Raw genomic sequence first — 20,041 nt, forward strand, 5'->3', positions numbered from 1 at the left:
CGCCTCCTTAATATTCAGATAGTTATTTGCCTAGCTTTGCTGCTGTGCTTTAGCTATTTAAGTTAATGCTCGAATTAGTGAATTTTGAGGGCAAGTGTTGAAATATTATCATGATCAAAGCTAATGTTGTGTGCCTGTGTGCTTTTTTTTTTTTTCTTTCACCTCCCTCCCCCAGATTTCTCAGATTTCCAATTAATATAACAGTGCATCTTTTAACAAGGTGAGCAATTAATAAGTAGCCACCTCTGAAAAAAGAGGTGTACATAAATCTTCATATTGGGAATAATATATATATATATATAATACTATATTTTTATATATATATATACTGCTTTCTCCTCTAGTAGCTGTTCTGATAGATTTCTTGGAGGTTTTCTAGTAGTTTGTTAATGGAAATCTTAAAAGGTAGCTCATATGATAACATGATGTTATCGAGTGTAATTGACAGTGCTGTCAAGTGTTCTCGGAGAACTGGAAGCAACAACAGAATCCCTTACTCTAAACAGATGTGAAAAAAAATGTAGAGCAGGATGTTAATGTGGAATCAATATTTGTGAATTTTTGTTTTGGGCTGTGATTAGCTATCTTCAACACTTATTTAGTGGAGCAAATATACTTTTTTTTTTTTAATGAAACAGAACCATGAATTTCACAGTGTGAGCAATCATGGTAAGATCTTGAAGTTTCTTTTTACACGTTTTTCTTAATCAGGAATAAAGTGAAACATACCATTACCTCAGATTGCATGTGTGTGTATGCACATACACACACATATATGAATAAAATAAAGCGAATATGAGTTTGTGTGTTAATTATGTTTTAGCTTGTGCATAATTCTGTGTTAAAATATTCGCTGATGGAAGTTAGAGTTGCAGTAATTTATATGTTCCTGCTCCTTCAGTATTCTTACTGATAATTTTCCATTTTCCTAGCTTGATTATGATAGCTGATGAGTTTGTTCTCAAGAAGAAACAGAGAACAGAAAATAGACCATCTCTGAACATTATGTTGCAAGATCTATATAAGCTTGAAAGAGGTTTTTACACTGCTTTTAATACCGTGTTTTGGGGGCTCACAACCCACTGCAGCACTGATGAAAATCTGTGAGGCGTGACCTGCAGGCATGGGAAGCAGAACCTAGCGATGGAAATCCATTTTCTGGGCACCTGCACAGAACCCTGTAATTTTTCTTTGTTTCCGGTAGCTGCAATATGCAATGTGCTACTGGAATCTCACAGCATTTCTGTGAACTGTGAGCTCTGCAGTAAGCTTGTGAAAGTCTTTAGAGAAATGGTTAAAAATTAGGGTTACCTGGCAAACTGGCGTAAAGAGAAATCTTTTAGCGACCTATGCATTTTTGTTATTTCAAAAGATGGGCTTAGCTCAGAATGCTTCTGGATCTACTGTTTGGCTAATACCTGCACGGAGTCTGTAATAACCAAATCTACTGCAGTCTGCTCTGCTTTTCTATGCAGAAATTGTCAGACTGGTATATACTGCGACTGTGCTGAAGAATGCGGTCTTTTTATATGAATATTATTTTTCATTCTAAGATAGAGTAAAAAGGGAACAAGACAACAGCAGCAGCTCCTCCAATTGCTACTTATTTTTATAGTATCTTATTTCCGGGGGAGGCTTTTTTTTTTTTTTTTTTCTTTTTTTGGTATGGTCAAGTACAGATTTTGTAGTAGCCAGCTGCAGCACTTGGTAGAGTGCAGAGAACTTTCACATGAACATTAAAAACTGTGGATATGTGGCTGGTTGGTCAACTGAACATAAACTCTGCAGCAGAAATCCGAACATTAGCAAAATCTGCATGGCAACTTCAGAGGCAAATAGAAAATGCAGCATTTCATATGTTCTGCTTGAGAAAGAATAATGCAGTCAGAATAAGAACTGTTGAGCTGGTATTTTCATGTTCAGTGTCCTGGTGTTTGTTTTCAAATGTGACTACATTTTCAGCATGCTGCAGATTTTTCCTTCCCCCCTCTAATGCACAGCACACCACAAGAGCATTTGAGCATTTTAGGAGTTGTCAAGGAATAACCTCTTATTTTTGAAAACAGGAAGCATAGGGACAAGTTAGAGTGCTTGCCACCTGCATGGGGGCAGGATTGTAGCATCTTAACTAGATAGATACATCTGTTACATTTGGAAAATATTTATTATCTTAGTTTATAGCCCCTACCCTGGCTCTTTTTTTAAAAACGGTTTTATCAGGTAATGACAGCTCACTCATTTAGGGAGTGCTTGTATGGGGCAGCTATTGCAAAGTTAGCCCTATGCTCATAGTGCATCTTGTGATGTGGAGAGAGCAGAAAAACATGGAACACTTTAAAACTGGTTCATATCCAAAGATAGTATAAAATAGGAGACTTATTTCCTTGTACAGACAAGTCAGAAAGTACTGGAATAAGATTTTCTAGATTACCTAATCAACAACAGTGGCTTGAAACCTAACTTTAGAAACAGAAATAGTATTTGATGGTTTTCTCATATGGGAAAGTTGATCTGGTGAGTAAAGCAAGACGCATAAGCACTATTTTCTATAACTTTTTGTGAAGTAGGAGTCAATAAAAACTGCTCTAACAATGTCTTGCATACAGTGACTTAATTAAAGTTGTAGCATAAATATAGTCAAGCTACTATAATTCTAAACTTAGATAAATCTGACAAGAGTTGTCAATACAATCTATGGTTTATTGCTTGAGGAGCATTTTATTCGTAACTCTTTTCTTGTGAAGCTGACATTCATTGCTGGAAATTCAAATATACAGCAACAAGTAAATGGTCACCTTCTCTCCTTTGCCTGCCCATTCCCCGAATTTTAGAGATTTGATATCTGTGGCTATCCCAATGCCATTGCCTTGCCTGGCAGCTTGTAGCGTAGAAGGCCTGTGTTCCAAATCATAGAATGCTTAAGGTTGGAAGGGACCTCTAGAGGTCATCTAGTCCAACCCCCCTGCACACGCAGGGTCACCTAGAGCACGTGGCACAGGACTGTGTCCAAGCGGGTTTGGAAGATCTCCAGAGAAGGAGACTCCACAACCTCTCTGGGCAGCCTGTTCCAGTGCTCTGTCACCCTCACCGTTGAGAAATATTCCTGCTAAGAAATTTTCACTGTTAAGAAAGTTCCTGTGGAACTTTTGATGCTTCAGTTTCCAGCCGTTTCCTCTCGTTCTTTTGGTGGCCACCACTGAAAAGAGACCAGCACCATCCTCTGCACTCCCTCCCTTGAGGTACTTATAGACACTGATCAGATCCCCTCTCAGCCTTCTCTTCTCCAGGCTGAACAGGCCCAGCTCCCTCAGCCTCTCCTCATAGGGCAGATGTTCCAGGCCCCTGGTCATCCTTGTAGCCCTGTGCTGGACTCTCTCCAGCAGCTCCACATCCCTCTTGTGCTGTGGAGCCCAGGACTGGACACAATACTCCAGATGCGGCCTCACCAGGGCTGAGTAGAGGGGCAGGATCACCTCCCTCGACCTGCTGGAGACGCTCTTCTTAATGCACCCCAAGGATCCTACAGGGGTACACTGCTGCCTCATGGTCAGCTTGTCATCCATCATGACAAAAAAAAACTATTTATTTTTTGTCTTTTTTTTTTTTTTTAAAGATATCCTTATAAAAATTATCAAATATTGTTAAGTTTTCCTGACTCATCCCTGGAAAGGGCTAGGGATATCAACCCTTTTTCCTTTCCTCCTATCTCTCTGTTGGAGAGCATCTGTCATGAACTACAATGCAAAATCCCCCCTGGCTCAAGCTAGGTGCAAAAATAAGTCAGACTGTGGAGGGAAGAATTCGTGCCCTGTGGTAGCCTGTGGCTGTCCTTGGTGCGGCTTGTCTTCCTTTGTCTACATCAGGGACAGCTCCTTGGATGTGGAATGAAGGGCTAAAAGGAGAAGATAAGATCAGCGGAAGAAAGACCCTGAGAGAAAAAGGATGTAAAGAGTGGAGAGGAGTGTATGGAGGAGTGGAGATGGAGGAATAGATTACGCTGGAAAAAGTGGGATTTAAATAGCGGAGGAATAACAGAAATTAGGCCTGAGGATTAAGTCTTGGAAGTCCAAGCAAAAGGAGGGGAATGTTTCAGAGGTGGATAGATGAAAAACGAAAATATCGAGCCAGAGGTGTGTTTCATCTAGAAATTCTGTGCAGGGTGGTTCTGGCACGCATCACTCGCAGTACTCAAAATCACTAGCCCTCACTCTCTAAACTGCTCAGTCCGTATTTGTCTGGCTGCAACTTTTTGCAATAAGCTTCCAGTGTCAAGTTTTTACAAAATATGATTACTGTGCAAACGTAAGATAACTCCCTAACCTGAACCCAAGCTGAACCTACCTTAAACCTCCTGTTTGAAGCGAAGTCTGAACCTAGTATTTCTACGCAGTAGCAAGAGAGGCAGCCCAGCTGATCAAGCGCCTGCTGTGGTTGTTGCTGCCCATTGCCTGGGCCCTGCGGGAGGAAGCAGCAAGCAGCCTTGCAGCTGGTTGCTCTAGCACTGTGCTTGCTCGGCCTCTTCTGAAGGAAAATTGGAGGTGTGCAATGTTCAGTGCTGCACTGGCAGGCTGTGGGACTTGCCACACTGGACAGTGCTCCTCACATGCTCTCTAGTTGCTGCTTAAACTTGTTTTTGAGGGAGGCAAAGCGTTTTGTGCTCTGCGCAAGCTTCTGTTCTTTTCCTTTTATAGTGTGTATGTAATCTCGCAATTACTAATGATGTGATCTGTCTTGAAACTCAGTTCAAAATAGTCTTGCCCAAGAGGATTTATAGTCTAAACAAATATAGCTGAAGAAGAGGTGTGGGAAAGAGGCTTGAGCACAGGGAAATAACTTGACTGCTGATATATAAAAAGTTGGTGGGAGGTCTGGGAACAAAATCCATCTGCCATTTCTCTCAATTTAGTGCTCTTCCCTCAGCTGCACTTTCTGTATAGAAGGTGATTATTTTTCTGGTGTCTAAGTCCTTTGGATTATGTTTTGGGTATAAGTTTGCAGTTCAGTGCTTTAATACTGCTGCAGGGTACTGATATTTCAGGGAAATAGATATTTGGGGGCCTCTTTAGGTGACATGACGGTAGTAGGATATCACTGCTTGGGGAGGGTGGGGTAGATTGGATCCTGGGGCCTTCAGTGGGGAGTTTGACCAGTCTCTTCAGTGGGAGATCGAAAATCTCTTTTATACTTGCTTCTTTAGTGAAGATGCCTTATGGTCTTATGCTTGGGGTATCATAATATGATACAGCTTCAACTCATCAGTTTGAGTCCATGGTGGAGGTACAGTGCGGAAAGCGGGTATGGTTTGAGGGTTCTTTTGTGGGGCTGTGAAACTGGGTAGAAACTTAGTTTTGCCCTTTTAGTATTGTTCACGGATGGATATCACATCCTGTGTTAATATTTTCATTAATATCTGTAGGAAAGAATAGATCACCTATCAAAGAGCTCACTGGAAATGAAGAGGAGTTGTGAAGAGTAGGTTGAGAGAGTTTTTTTTCCAAATGGATATTAAATTAATTAGACTAATAATTTAATAGCCCAAGAAGCAGGAATTCAAAAAGGTGGTAGACTTCTCGTGGCAACAAGAAAGCATGACTTGGAAAATGTGTGAAGTGAAAGAATGGATCTCATAAGTTAGGGCAGCTTCAGCAAGAAAGCATGGAGAAGTATATGACAGTGCATTACATGCCTGAAACAGAGGGAAATTATACTGAATCTTTAACCTTGCACTAAAAATGAAAAGCACTATGGCAGGTGGGTCTTTTTGATTAGAAATTGGAAAAGATTGAATGATCGGGTGGTTGTAAAACACTCATCTGGCAGAGAGCTGAAGTGGAATCATTGCAGAAATACTGCCAGAAAAATACCGAGGGAAAAGAAAGTGATCTAGGATTGAATGTGCAAACTCAAGCAGATGCTCGTATTACTGACTCCAGTCTCTGGAGCTTGCTGTCAGGATAAAAGACTGAGAGATGAGGAAGTTTTCTCATGTATTCGTGCATGCAAGAGAGGATGCAGAGGGGAAGTAACCACAACCTAAACTGTGGCAAGAGAGTCTGCGAGAAGCAGGTTGTTTTAGCCACCTTGCTCTGTGGAAGTTGTTAGAGCAATGTGTTTGGTTGGAGTATGCTCTCCAAGTGCTGTGTGACCTTGAGCCCATCATCTGTTTTTACATGTGGCTCTGTTCTCTGCCTGAGATTAATAAACTCCTCCGCAGAAAGATGTTGTGAAACTAAAATCATTTAGTGATTATATCACTTATGGATATTGATGAGAGCCTGGATTGATTTGCATTAGCTTGGATTGAGCACCATGGAGTTATAAGATACTTGGCATTTGTTTGGAGCTGGCTTGTTAGCCGCCTGGCTCACTCACAGGCATTGTGTTCCTTCTCTTGCCTGCCCAGTCCTGTGGACATACCCTTTCCTAGCCTGTTTTTAGTGGCACTGTTGCTCCCACCAGCAGGCTCAAAAATAGCATAGCTATGGCCCATGCTGTAGTCACACCTTTGATTAAACTGTAGACATGACCTGGAGCTAGTGAGTGATGCTCTAATGTAAGAGAATTCTTATCAAATTCCTAAAGAGAGTGGAGAGAGATAAATTTGACACACTGGGGCAGTTAGGATGCCAAAATCAGCCTACAAGCTGCTTTCATGTTTAATTTGGTAAGCATGCTTTATTGGAAACATCTTCCACCCCTCCTCTGTCGGCTGTGTTAGACATGGGGTCAGCCATTCTTCCCTGCGGCTGCAGATGGAGGCAACTATTATTAGGCACTAAGAGCTGAGCTTGGCATTTTTTAGTATTGTAGGACCACAGCGCTAATTGGTGAGAAATAATATCATGAGTCATCCCAGTAGAAAGTATGTTCATCTGCAGACATATTTGTAGTAAAACTCAATCCAGAACACATATGCTGCCTTGTGTTATATGCAAGGCCATTGCCCGCTGAAAGCGTATTTGTCTGATTCATGCTGACTCTGAAATAGAGAGGCAGAGGGGAGAACTTTGGCTTCGCACATAGACAGGAAATCACTTTGCAGTCTTTTGTGCATGTTGGATAGCACTCCTGAGCAATGTACTTGAGGCAGTCAGAAAGCAGAGCTGCAGGGGACTGTCACCAGGGGTTTCACTGCAGCGCTCGGCCAGGTCAGAGCCCAAGGTGGGTTTGTTGCTAGAGAAGTACTCGCAGACGGCAGCAGCTCTCGTTGCCTGAGTCTGCTGGGGCTACTTGTTCTGCTGTGTTAGTTTGTCTCCCGATGCAAAGCTGCGTTTCGCTCTGGCGGCTGCGAAATCTGCAGGATGAGGAGCACTGCAACCCAGAGGCTCTGCTCAGAGCTCATGCACAGGTCCCAGATAAACTCTACTCTGTCACATTTGCTTGTTCAAGTGGTGCATTTTCTTTTTTTAGCGATTGCTTTCTGACAAAACTTTTAGCAAAGCCTTTTCTGACAAGGGCTGAATATGAAACCAGATGACCCAAGATAGAGTTTTATTTATTTTTTTATTTTTACTGAATGCATCTTCAGTACATGCAGATCAGCATGATTTGCTGCGATGTTGCACAATTAATTTAATGACTAAGAGCCTTCTAAGAAGATGGAGGGAATAATATGGCTAATATTTTAGCAAGGTGCTTCCTAATATCTTTTAATTAATTACAGGCTTGTTGGAACTCCGGGTATTTTTATGGGATTTTCTGCTCAGGAAGACAATTCCTTTGGAATAATGCTGAATTCTTATGAAATTACTCCTCCTACAGGATAAAATTGAAACATGCCATGCTATTCAGCATCATGTGACTGGAAAAGTCATCTGCTCTTCCTTCTCAGCTAAAGCAAGTTCAACTCTTCATAAATCCTTCCTGAAAGAGGTTTTCTTAAGCATTTTTTTCAAGTTCTGTAATGATGAAGATTCTACATCTACCCATGGAAGTGCCTTGCTAGCCTCAAAAAATGTCTTAAATGTCTAATCCTCATTTTCTTGCTGCACCAGAATAGCAGCATTACTTATCTTATATACCATGTTTCTGAGATAACCACCTAAACCATCCTTATTCCACCATTTTGGGGAGATTTTTTCCTATGTTTTCTAGACATGCAATCATTCTTGCTGTTTTTTTTTTTTTTTTTTTTTTTTTTTAAGTGCACTGTCAAAAATGGTCATTTCACAGCAGCTGAAGCCTTCTCTGTGCTGAGTACAAGGGCAAAGGACCATGATCCACAGAGTCAGCTGCACTTGACTCCTGATTAGTCCCCCTTATTTGCTTTTCTCACAGCCTGATGTGATTGATTCATGATTAATGTTTGCTTCAGCGCAACCCCCAGATTCCTTCCTTCAGAACTGCTGTCTTACAACTGGTTTTTATCCCATGTCCCTGCCTAAGGACACTGCACGAAGACTGTTTGCAGTTTCTAAGGGTTCTTTCTTAAGACCATCCAAGTATTAACTCCCCCTGGCACAGAAGACTTTTATTACTGACTAATCTGACACTGTTGACAAGAAGATGATGAAGCTATGATTAGAGGTTAAATACTGTATTTGAAAGTCTGGTTCCTTCTTCTGCCTCTGTCACAGGATTCCTTTGCATTAGTGTGTGAGGAGTCAGTGTGTGGTGTCTTCATAGGATGGTATTGCAGAATTGAACTTCAGAGCTTGTGGAAGACAGTGTTCGATCAGCTAAGAACAGAGTAGTTAAAGTTATATAAGGCTTCAAGCATTTTTTTTCTGTTGTCCCATAGGATTGTTGAAAAGATAATTGTTGATCATGTTTCTTGCATCTTATATTCATGGATTTTTTGAGTTTTATACTTAAGACCTTCTATTTTGTTGTCTCCAGGGGCATCAAAAAGGAAAAAAATCACCTTAATTTCCAGCTCCGCTTCATTATCATTGCTTTTCATCTTCCTTCAAAACACAGAGAGTAGGAAGCTCCTGAACAAGTAGCATTAGAGTTCCCATTGACACTGAAAACTTTCTCAGGTGCCTCATTGGTTTGGGTTATTCAGATGCCTAGCATTAAACCAAAGGTCACTTTTTGGGGGAATATATATTTTTTTAATTCCTTGTTTCTGTAGGCTGGGTCAGTCTGGTCACTTTACGGGACTGATTTGTAGACTCTCTTAGCATATGAGTGCCAGTAGTTGTGGAAGTCTTGTATTTGATGGCCCACAGGGCTTCTAGACTTGTATTCTGCTCTGGAGTGAAGCTAGACAAATGGTAGATGAAGTTAAGTTTGTAGCTCAAAAAGTACCCTACATTTTTTCTTATGCAGAAAACGATTTGTACAGGCTTTTTGTCTATTTTAAAATATACATTTAAAATATATGTTGCACTGTGATTCATTGCACAGTCTTTAGTTGAGCAGTAAATGGGATGCGGTGAAGCAGAACTGTGCATCTGTGGAGCTTGAGGAAGCTATTAATGACCGAGCTATTAAAGTCTGTGCTGAGAGCCTGATTTATAGCATATGGGAGCTGATGGAAACATTCCACTGACTGCAGTATTCACCATAGAAAACAACAGGAAAAAAAAAATTGAACATGCAAGCATAATTTACCACTTTTAACCCCTGAATGCTTAATTTTGCAGATGGGGTGTTTTCAACTCTGTATGTGGTTTAATAATTGGTATGCTGTTATGGAGCAGTAGGAACCCACAGAGTTGTACCTTTTAAAGGTGGTAGTTTTGTATCAGATTAGGAGTACAACAAATTATTTAAATTTAATTAATAGTAGTTGCATTTTTTTTCCTCTGTTCTCTACAAAGAAGTCAAATATTTAAAAATGATAAATTATTGTTGCCTATTTTTGTCCTTTAGTGTGAGCAAATTGCAGGCATTAAGGCCATGCTATATTGAGCTGAAGTACCCTCAGCTGAAGCACATGCAGAGTTTCTAAATAAATATGTTAATTACAGTCAATTGCTGTTTCATCATCAAGTTTTCTTGCAGGCATTTTTAGTCATAGTAGAATCACCAAAATTCTTTCTTTCTTTTTTTTTTTTTTTTTCATGTTTGAAGTAACAGACTTGGAGCTAGTAATGGCACAATGTATAAAACAAACAAAGACAGATGTGGATTTTTTTTTTTTTTTTTTTACATTTTAAACAAATAATTTACTCTTGTTCTATTCATTGACTTGCCATTAAGAGAGTGACAGCAATTTTTTGGAGTTTTATAGGACAGAAGAACTTTTTTATCTTCAGGAAATGATTTTTGTTTACTGATGGCTTGCAAATGAATAGCAACAGGAATTTCAATTTTGAAAAACCCTACCTAGTCTGAATGTTGATGTTGAAACATAATATGCTCGCACCTCTACCTAAGAAATGCACTGTTTCCTTGACTTTGTAGTATATGTTTCATGTAGTCTTAGGAGGGTAGAGTGGATTTCATGAAAAGAAATCAACTAATCATCATAGGTGCATGTTATTAAAGAGCTTTGAGAGTTTGCTGTTTTGATATTCTACACTGAGAGTGCATACGAACCCTTTCCTCTTTAATCTGGTGTTCTGGAGTGCAGCTCTCTGAGTGCAGTTTGCCAGTTTAAGGTGTGTTACTGGCAGAATTTTGGTTTTAAAGGACATATTTGGCTGTAGCAATTGTTATGGGTGCTGTTAAACATAATAGTTAATTATGACTAAACAGTAGCTTAGAAACAAACATAGTACTGGTAGTTACTGGTTCTCTGATGAATCATAGAATCATAGAATGCTTAGGGTTGGAAGGGACCTCTAGAGATCATCTAGTCCAACCCCCCTGCATACGCAGGGTCACCTAGAGCACGTGGCACAGGACTGCATCCAAGCGGGTTTTGAAGATCTCCAGAGAAGGAGACTCCACAACCTCTCTGGGCAGCCTGTTCCAGTGCTCTGTCACCCTCACTGTTAAGAAATTTTTCCTTAAGTTCCTATGGAATTTTTGATGTTTCAGTTTCCGGCCATTTCCTCTAGTCCTATCAGTGGCCACCACTGAAAAGAGACCATCCCCGTCCTCTGCACTCCCTCCCTTGAGGTATTTATATACACTGATTAGATCCCCTCTCAGCCTTCTCTTCTCCAGGCTGAACAGGCCCAGCTCCCTCAGCCTCTCCTCATAGGGCAGATGTTCCAGGCCCCTGATCATCCTTGTAGCCCTGCGCTGGACTCTCTCCAGCAGCTCCACATCCCTCTTGTACTGTGGAGCCCAGAACTGGACACAATACTCCAGATGTGGCCTCACCAGGGCTGAGCAGAGGGGCAGGATCACCTCCCTCGACCTGCTGGAGATGCTCTTCTTAATGCAGCCCAGGATCCCATTGGCCTTCTTGGCCACGAGGGCACACTGCTGCCTCATGGTCAACTTGTCGTCCACCATGACACCCAGGTCTTTCTCCGCAGAGCTGCTCTCCACAAGCTCGGTCCCCAGCCTGTACTGGTGTCTGGGGTTATTCCTCCCCAGGTGCAGGACCTTGCACTTGGCCTTGTTGAATTGCATGAGGTTTTTCACCGCCCAGTTGTCCAGTCTGTCCAGGTCCCTCTGGATGGCAGCACAGCCCTCTGGGGTATCGGCTACTCCTCCCAGTTTGGTATCATCAGCAAACTTGCTGAGGGAGCACTCTGTGCCTTCATCCAGGTCATTGATGAATAAATTGAACAGGACTGGACCAAGGACTGACCCCTGGGGGACCCCACTAGCCACAGGCCTCCAACTAGACTCTGCACCGCTGATCACCACTCTCTGGGCCCTGCCATCCAGCCAGTTCCTAATCCATCTCACTGTCCACTCATCTATCCCACACTTCCGGAGCTTGCCCAGGAGGATGTTGTGAGGGACGGTGTCAAAAGCCTTGGTGAAGTCGAGATAGATGACATCCACCGCTCTCCCCTCGTCTATCCAGCCGGTCATTTCATCATAGAAGGCTATAAGGTTAGTCAGGCAAGATTTTCCCTTGGTGAATCCATGCTGACTACTCTTGAGCACCTTCTTGTCCTCCATGTGCCTGGAGACAACAGCCAGTATGAGCCGTTCATTCGGTCACTTGTTTAGTTTCTGTGGATATAAAGATTTCATGGTGAATATATATTTTATATATATATATATATATATATATATAATGCTATGTGCTGCTCTTTCTTCGATAGCTGTCCTTACTTGGCAAAATTGAATTTTTGAACAATAAGTATGGTTTCGTGGCACAGATAACACCTGCCTAATTTTCCAAAGTGCTTGTTGGAGAATCAGAATGGGGTTTGCAGTTGTATGATTATCAAAATCTTGTTCTGTTTGGGACGGGGTAGATACCTGACACAGTACCGAGCAGATTTATTTGACTGGAAGAAGTGGTATCTTAAATATGAATGGTACTTAGTCACATTCTTAAAACTTTGCATGTGATGGGTTGGCCATTGCCTGAAGCTGCACATGGCTGTTAGCAAGTTCATTTGCAAGCTTGGATGGGGAGCAGGGAAGAATTTCTGACTCAGGTTATCAGTTTACATATTGGAAATCTGGCAACCGTTCCTTCTATGCCCCAGGCCTGCTTGGTGACCACAGGTAGATAATACAATATTAGTTCCTTAACTTCCACTTTGTGGCCTGGAGATAACAGTACTTCTAAATTCCCAGGAGTGTTATGAAGTTCATGCTGTGATAAGAACCATCCATTCAAGCATCTAAAATAAATGGACAGCATCTCAGGTTTGATTTACTCTTAGTCGGGGTAAGTGCAGTTATCTCCAAAACTCTAAAAAATTATTGCAACCAGAACAGCATTGCGAGTTTGATGACTAGTAGCAATAAACTGTGGCATGACTTTGCACACAGATTTTTTGTGGATATTGGCACCTGCTTTCACTTACTCTTGATGTCTTTGCGGCTGTAACCAAGAAATGGGAGAATGCGAAGCATAATGAGCTCAGGGATGAGGACTGCTGTTTGATGGAGAAGCAGGATGAAAATACTGATCAAGCTCCCAATTTGTGTAGAGAAAGCAAGCCAGTTTGGCAGATGTAAATCAGAATAGTGATTATTGAGCAAAACTAGAAAAATAAAATTCCTGTAAGTGCAAAAGTCTGCTGGGATTTTAGGGCTGCGCTGGTGCTTTCTTACAGTCTGCTGGAGTTTTTTCGAGGCTACACTATATTCCAGTTAATTTGCAAGTGTGGCAGTTGTTTTGTGTATGTAATTGAAACAATATTTTTAGTTACAGTAGAATGTGGATACTGTTTTCTTATCAGGTTTGAATTAGATGGAAGACACGCTGTGCTAGTATTTCACTGAGTGCGACACACACAACCTGTTGTTTGTGGGCATGTGCATAGCCCTGATCAAGTACAAAGACTGATATTTGTGCTGTGGGAAACTTTGAATTTTTGGCCCCAGAAGAGAGGGCTTAGGGAGCATTTGAACAGTGGTGGTGCTTAGTAGCATGCAGTTTGTCAGAGACCCTTTTGGATGCTGGATTCAAACCTTCCTCTCCACAGCTTTGTGTTGCATCTGACAGTGAATTTGCAGAGTTCTGTAAGGCAGATAGGAAAGAACTGGGAAGAGGAAAGAGTAGCTGAATCCATAAACAGATGTTTTGCTTAACCTTTGAAGACTACCACGGTAGTCGCTTCAAATCTTCCATCGCTTTTAATGACAGTGACTGACCAAAAAGAAAAAAAAAAAAAAAAGAAAAAGAAAAAAAAAAAAAGGAAAAGAAAAGATGATGTAAAACCTCATCTACATAACATATGAGCATAAAAATGCTCAGAATGTAATAGGAGGAAGCAAACCAGCTTGAGACATTTCCTAGTTCAAGAGTTGATATTTGAGCAATATTTCTCTGTAGCGTATTTTTAATGAGACAGCACTATTTCTCTCTAGCAGAGAAGCACACTGGGGCTTTCTTTATATGAGAGCAAAGCGACCTTCAATGAAGGTTGTCTTGGAGATAACTTCATAAAACAAAAAACGAATTAGGAACTTATGCATTTTAGCTCCCTTGATACTGGAACTGGGTAACATAGCCTGCTTGGAAACTAGGTACAGAGAGAGAGGGCTGAGTTCTCACCCTCTTACTGTCTTCCAGCAAAGAAATGGTGTAGAATTATTTGTGCTAATATAATTCTGAAGCCTATTTGGGTACCGTTCGTATAGGAGCCCTCTGAACATGGGGACAGCAAATTCAGCTTGAAGAGTGAATCTTCAAGCTAGAAGAGTTCTACCTACTCAGGGTAGAGTTTGTATTAGACTTTTCTCTAGTGATGTGCCCCAAAATGAAGAACAACTTAAAGCTGTGCATATATAATTATCTTAAATGGACTTTAGCTTAATAAGACAAAGGTGACATACCTTTCTTATCCCTTATACATCAATTTTATTTAATCCACATACACCGCAAAGAGAACCTCAAAGCATCAAAGCATGGCAGCTCCGCAGCCTGAATTAGGAGCACGTTGATAAGCATCTAAATGCAACCTGAGAAAAATAGGGCAAAGCAGATTTGAGATTCATCTTCTTTTCCAGTGAGCATGTCCTGCAAACCTGAGAATTTTTGAAAAGGGCATGGGAGGCTGATCGACTGTTAATTGACTGTTAACTGCTGCTGTTAATCAGCAAGCACTTAAAAATAAATCAGGTTTATTTATGAGCTATGTGTTTAACACAATATGCCATATGCCCTGCTGTGCAGCAGAAGAAGAGAAAATGTTTGTAAAGTGAATTGAGAAGGGGCGCGTGTGTAATTTAGCAGTTGCTGTACTCTTTTCCTCAATCCTGCAGCAGTTGGCATCTGTGTGACACATGAGCTCTGCGTGATAATGCAGCCCCTGGTTTACAGCCAGTTTGAAAGGAAAGGGCATGATGCATTAGATCATTAACTAAAATGAATTGCATCAGGGCTTTACCTAAACACAACTTTTATTTTTAATGTTGTCAGCAGGGAGTGATGGTTAGAGATGAGACCCTTCAAACACCTTCCAGGCTTTCCCTGGTGCTGAAGAATGGTGGAGAATGGGATATTATAAAAGTGCTGATTTTTTGAATGATGGTGGATTGTAGTAGAAAGTAGTCTTATTATTTTTTTCTCCCTTTGGCTACAGAAGTACCACACTGACATATTTGCCAGTCACCCCTTTTTTGGGTGATCCTAGCGGAGTGCCTGATGGTGCTGTGGTGAGTGGGCTTTCCATTTTGCCTGTGTGTATGTTTAGAAAGAAGGGCTAAGGTGAGAAAGATGATGATGATGTGTCTCATGGTGTCTGTACATGTAGTTGCAACCTAACCGCACTGTCGTAACTTTAAGATAAACTTTCATTTGAATCAATTGGAATTAAGATTAGGAAAAAAGAAGCAGCCCTGAGGTACTAAGAAAGGCATTTTAATAGAACTGCTTTTCCCAAGAGTGCACAAGGGATCTAGCTCCTGTATTTCATCCTTCTTTTTTTTTTTTTTTTTTTTTTTGTTCCCAGTAAATTATTTCAAGCAACTTGTGCACTTTATCAGAGGCAGTGCTGTCAGGTAAAATGCATTAGCACAAGCTCTAGCAGTACCCACACACTGATAAGCATGAAGTCAGGAGTCAGAAGGTCTTGGCTTCATGCAGTGTATGCAGCCTAGCTCTGCATAAACAGATTTTGAGTAGCCAACCCAATGATGAAGGGTTTACTCCTGCAAGCAAGATTTCCCGCTCTTTCCTCTAGTCGTGTTGTGTACGTCTAAGCGTGTGAAGTGCAGACTCTTGCTTTGATGCTGTCGTGTGGCTGGATCCATACTAGCATATTACATAACTATATGTTGTGGGTCGCACGTGCAACATAGGCACGTATAACATTTTCTGGGATTTATGTCTGCCCGCAAGCAGTTACTGCCTTTTGTGTCTACAGCAGGCTGTGAATCATGAGGAACGTGTAGATTGGGCTGGTTGACTTCACTTTGGGATTAGCGTTTGCTGCATGAGGACAATGTGAAAAAAGGGAACATGAGTGAATTTTTCAAGTGACTGGTTAAACTCCATCCAGTCTCTTGTGCAGATGTTCCTTTTAGGATTAAATAAACTTTAGTTTAATTACTAGCGGAAACTAAATTAAGCCAAATAAAAGCCTAGTCTAATTAAAAAAGATTGTTTGCAAGTGCCTTCATTTTATTTTAAAATCTCTCAGATAATTTTAAATTTAGGCATTTATTTAATTCAGATGATTTTTCCTGAATGCCCCTGTCTGTGTTTATGAGAATTTTTTTTTTTAAGTAAGCATTGCTTTCATGCACGCATTATTATAATATCTTAATGCAGTTTCATACTTGTTTTGCTTCAGTTACATTCTTCATCCTATGACTGTATTGTATGGCATTTTATTTACAGTGTTAAGTATGACTTTTCCATTATTGCTTATGCGAAAGCTATTATTGGATACTGTTATTTTTCCTCATAAATAAATGAATAAAATGCGCAGAGTCCTATATTCATTAGCTTACTTAAGAGAAGCTTTCATAGAAAATACTCATTGCAGCAAAATTCTACTTCGTTTTTACTTAAGTATTTTTTTCTTCAAATGAATTCTTCATCTTGTGAATAGGTTATTTAACACAACTGAGACTTAAGTAATGGCCCTCTCCTTTTTTTTTAGGGTTATTAACAACATTTGCTTTGTCTGTATTACTAGAAGGATTTGGTCTGTAACTTCTGTGTCTCATACAGTATTGCTGGTCTTTGTTATGAGAGTGGGCAAAGAGATGGAAGTGTGTGGGTGTACAGTTATTTTGCCATCTTCTCGATTTGGAGAATGAAAATTATTCCGGGTTTCTGTTCTGCCTGTGTTCCTGGATAACCCTTTCTGATTTTAGCACTTCCTTTTTTAAAACGCTTCTTGAAATCTTCTTTTGTAAAAAGCATAACCACTGTTTCTGTTTCCTATTAGGATGATGAAGTGGTTCTGCAGTGCACGGCAACTGTCCACAAGGAGCAACAGAAACTGTGTCTTGCTGCAGAAGGATTTGGCAACAGGCTTTGCTTTCTGGAATCCACATCAAATTCTAAGGTATGACCGACTATTTTAAATATCATGAGTGAAGTAAGGAGACAGTTATAATATTGCCTGCTTTGATGTAGTATGCACAGATCTATCAACCATATAATGAATATTTTACTCCCTTTGGAAATTCAATCCCTAATTTGTCATGGCCCTTTGACAGGGCTAGAGATGTGATTTCTTTTCTGAGCTACCCGAGAAGACTGACTAGCAGAGCAGCCTGTCTGTAGAGTGTGCATGTTACTTAGGTTGCCGCAATCTTGTGGTGGTTGCGGAGTGATTTTTGAGTGCTGCAGCATAAGCACATTGATTATACTGATTTTAAGACCATAGGAAAGGGATTGTTTCACCTGTGGTATTTTCTTTTATTCTGTGCCATTTACTCTGACATAGTTGTTACTTTAAATCCTTCTAATTTCTCAGCCTAGAAGACTGATGGTGCAAATGTCAAGGAAATCTCATTTAATCTGCTAATGGATAGTATTCGATAGAGCGTCTTGTAAAATAATTCTTTGCTCTTTGGTGTAAAACACGGGGATATGTTTCACAGTCACATATATTCCAATAAATGGTACTGAAGACAAAAAGAGCCTTCTGAGAGCAGAACTGCTCTTGTGACCAAAGTAGTGAGTATACTGAGACTATTTGATTATTCACAAGGAAAAATGTTAACTTATATTTATTTTTTTTCTTCAAATAAAAAATATTTGGCAAGAGAAATAAATAAAGATAGAGGCTCTGGAAAGACGTCCAGAAAGATTTAGTACCAAAGTTTTTCGTTTTTTTAGCTTGCCAAATTCCATAACATGACTTTAATTATCTCTGATACATTGCAGAGTAGTGCTTCATTTTCTGTGTTTCATCATTTTGAATGTATTATTCATCGCAATAAATTTTTCACTGGGATATTAATGATTCATTATAATAGCAGAGATCTTGACGAATTCATTTGTGCTGCTCCATTTTAAGTGAATCTTTTTAACAAAAAGGAAAAAAAAAATGCCAGGATTTGAACTAGTTGCGATGTTAATCACCTGTAAAGCTAGAAAAAAACCATCTATTTAATGATTTTATTTTATTTTTATTTTATTATTTTTTTATCACGTGGTAAGCTTGGATATCAAATCTACTCTTTGTGTCTCACTATATAAAGTCCTGAATGTTGCTGTCTAAGAAGGATGGTACAAATTTCAAATCACTTTCTCCTACATCCTCACTCATGCTGCCTTTCCTGGGGGCTTGGTGAAGCAATATTTTTTTCTGATAGTTCTGCATGAGCTTGGGAAAGAAAAGCAAACAAAAGAACAACATGTGGCTCATTCTAGTTTTAATTTTTAAGAGCTGACAGCTGACAATTCCTAAGGTGAGCTCATTTAGAATCCTTTGGAGAGTTAAATATTGAGGAGTAAAAATTACAAAATCCTTAAAGCAAAGTTGACTGTACATAAGAGAATGTAAAATGGTTTCTCCACAGTGTTTGTGTCCATATAACATATTATACTAAGAAAGATCATAGAAATTATTGAAAGAAAAGGCATATGAAGCTTTGAAGAAGGTTCCAGTAGGGTTCTTAAACTAGTTGAAAATATTATCCTGAATATCCATAAGAATATTTTCCTGTTGCCTTTGGGTCATGATGGGCTTCAATGAAAGCATCAATGGCCAAGAAAAAATACGTTTTGCATCTGAATTAGTCATGTCTGAAGGGCAAGGTACCCAACCAAGCCCTGGTTATAGATCTTAGCTTACAGTCTTGAAAGCCTGCAAGGATGGAGTTGGCACAACCTCTCCGAGCAGCCTCTTCCACTGCTTGGCTGTCCTTCCCCTTTCCGTATGTGCTTATATCCTGGAGCCACCAAGGACCCCCAAGTGCTTTTCTGCAGAGCTGCTCCCCAGGCAGCTGGGCTCCAGGCCAGGTCAAGGTGCACCATTGCTTTGTAAGACAAGCATAGGGTTGATTTGAAGTGGATGTCTGAGCCAGAAGTTTGGCTTGGAGCTCTGAAAAACATCTGGCGTGGCTGGAATCTCGTAAAAACTATTTCACGTTTTATTGTATCTTTGTTATTCACTATTTAATTTGGGAAGGCAGGTAACAATAGTTGCTACACTCACCCTGTAATTGCTGATTATGTTACCTTCAGTACAACAGCCTCCCGTTTTGTTGCTCAACAAATTCCTTCAAATGATCCTCTATCTTCAAGAATAAATAATAGATAAACTAGATATCACGTCTAAGTGGTGTAAGTTGAGTAATAAAAAAACAGTTCTAGGTATAAAGCCGTGAACATAAACACGTAAGTGTCTCATCTGTAGTGATGTAAATAGCTCAAGTGAAAGTGATTATAATTATATTTCATTCTCAACACATAAACTCTTTTTTTTTTTTTTTTTTTTGAAGGTGGACAGTGGGTGATTTTTGCATCATCAACATTTGCTTTACTTTTAAATCCATAAATCCGTGTGTGGAAAACCCTCACTTTTTATTAAATAGGATCTATGATCTCAAAGATGACAGTGGGATGTCAGTGAGATATTTCTTTACATTTGAATATTAGACTGTTTTTTATGTGTAGAGATTGCTAATATGGGGAAAACCATTCACTAAAGAAATGGCTTTCTTCCATTTTAGTAATTTTTCTTAAGACCTAAATAATGCATTGATTGTTGATAAGTAAACCAGAGGGGGCTGTCTTATTAGCAGCCTTCCAAAAATGTTTGTTCCCTCTAAAATTAGAAGCCCCTAATTCTTACACCTTTAGCTTTTATTGAAAACAACTCCTGAATATTATAGTGGTCCCTGCTGCAGAATGAAAAATACTCAGCACTGAACCAGTCACGAATGTGATTTTGATCCATCGTGAACCACTGCACAGCAGAACACCGAGAGTTTCTCGTTTCTGATGATATAAAGCTTTTTTTTCCCTATTGTTTTCATGGCAGGTAGAAAACTAATACACCTCAAATCTATGATTTATAAGCTATGGCTTACAGAAGGTGAGGTTTAAATCATTTTTTTTTTTTAAAAGAAACTGCTTAAAAATAGTGGCATG

General features: G+C 39.9%; 1 protein-coding gene across 1 annotated transcript in view; it reads left to right on the forward strand.

Annotated features, from left to right (window-relative positions):
- RYR2 (ryanodine receptor 2) overlaps positions 1 to 20,041 on the forward strand; it is a 362,813-nt gene that overhangs the window by 93,989 nt on the left and 248,783 nt on the right. Inside the window, exon 2 of the mRNA XM_088522870.1 lies at positions 16,881 to 17,000. Coding sequence (XP_088378996.1) covers positions 16,881 to 17,000 — 120 coding nt within the window. The remainder of the gene's footprint in view (positions 1 to 16,880; positions 17,001 to 20,041) is intronic.

Source organism: Tinamus guttatus, unplaced genomic scaffold (genome assembly GCF_059628265.1).
Source record: "Tinamus guttatus ecotype Peru unplaced genomic scaffold, ASM5962826v1 Tinamus_guttatus_pri_ptg000011l, whole genome shotgun sequence".
NCBI lineage: Eukaryota > Metazoa > Chordata > Aves > Tinamiformes > Tinamidae > Tinamus > Tinamus guttatus.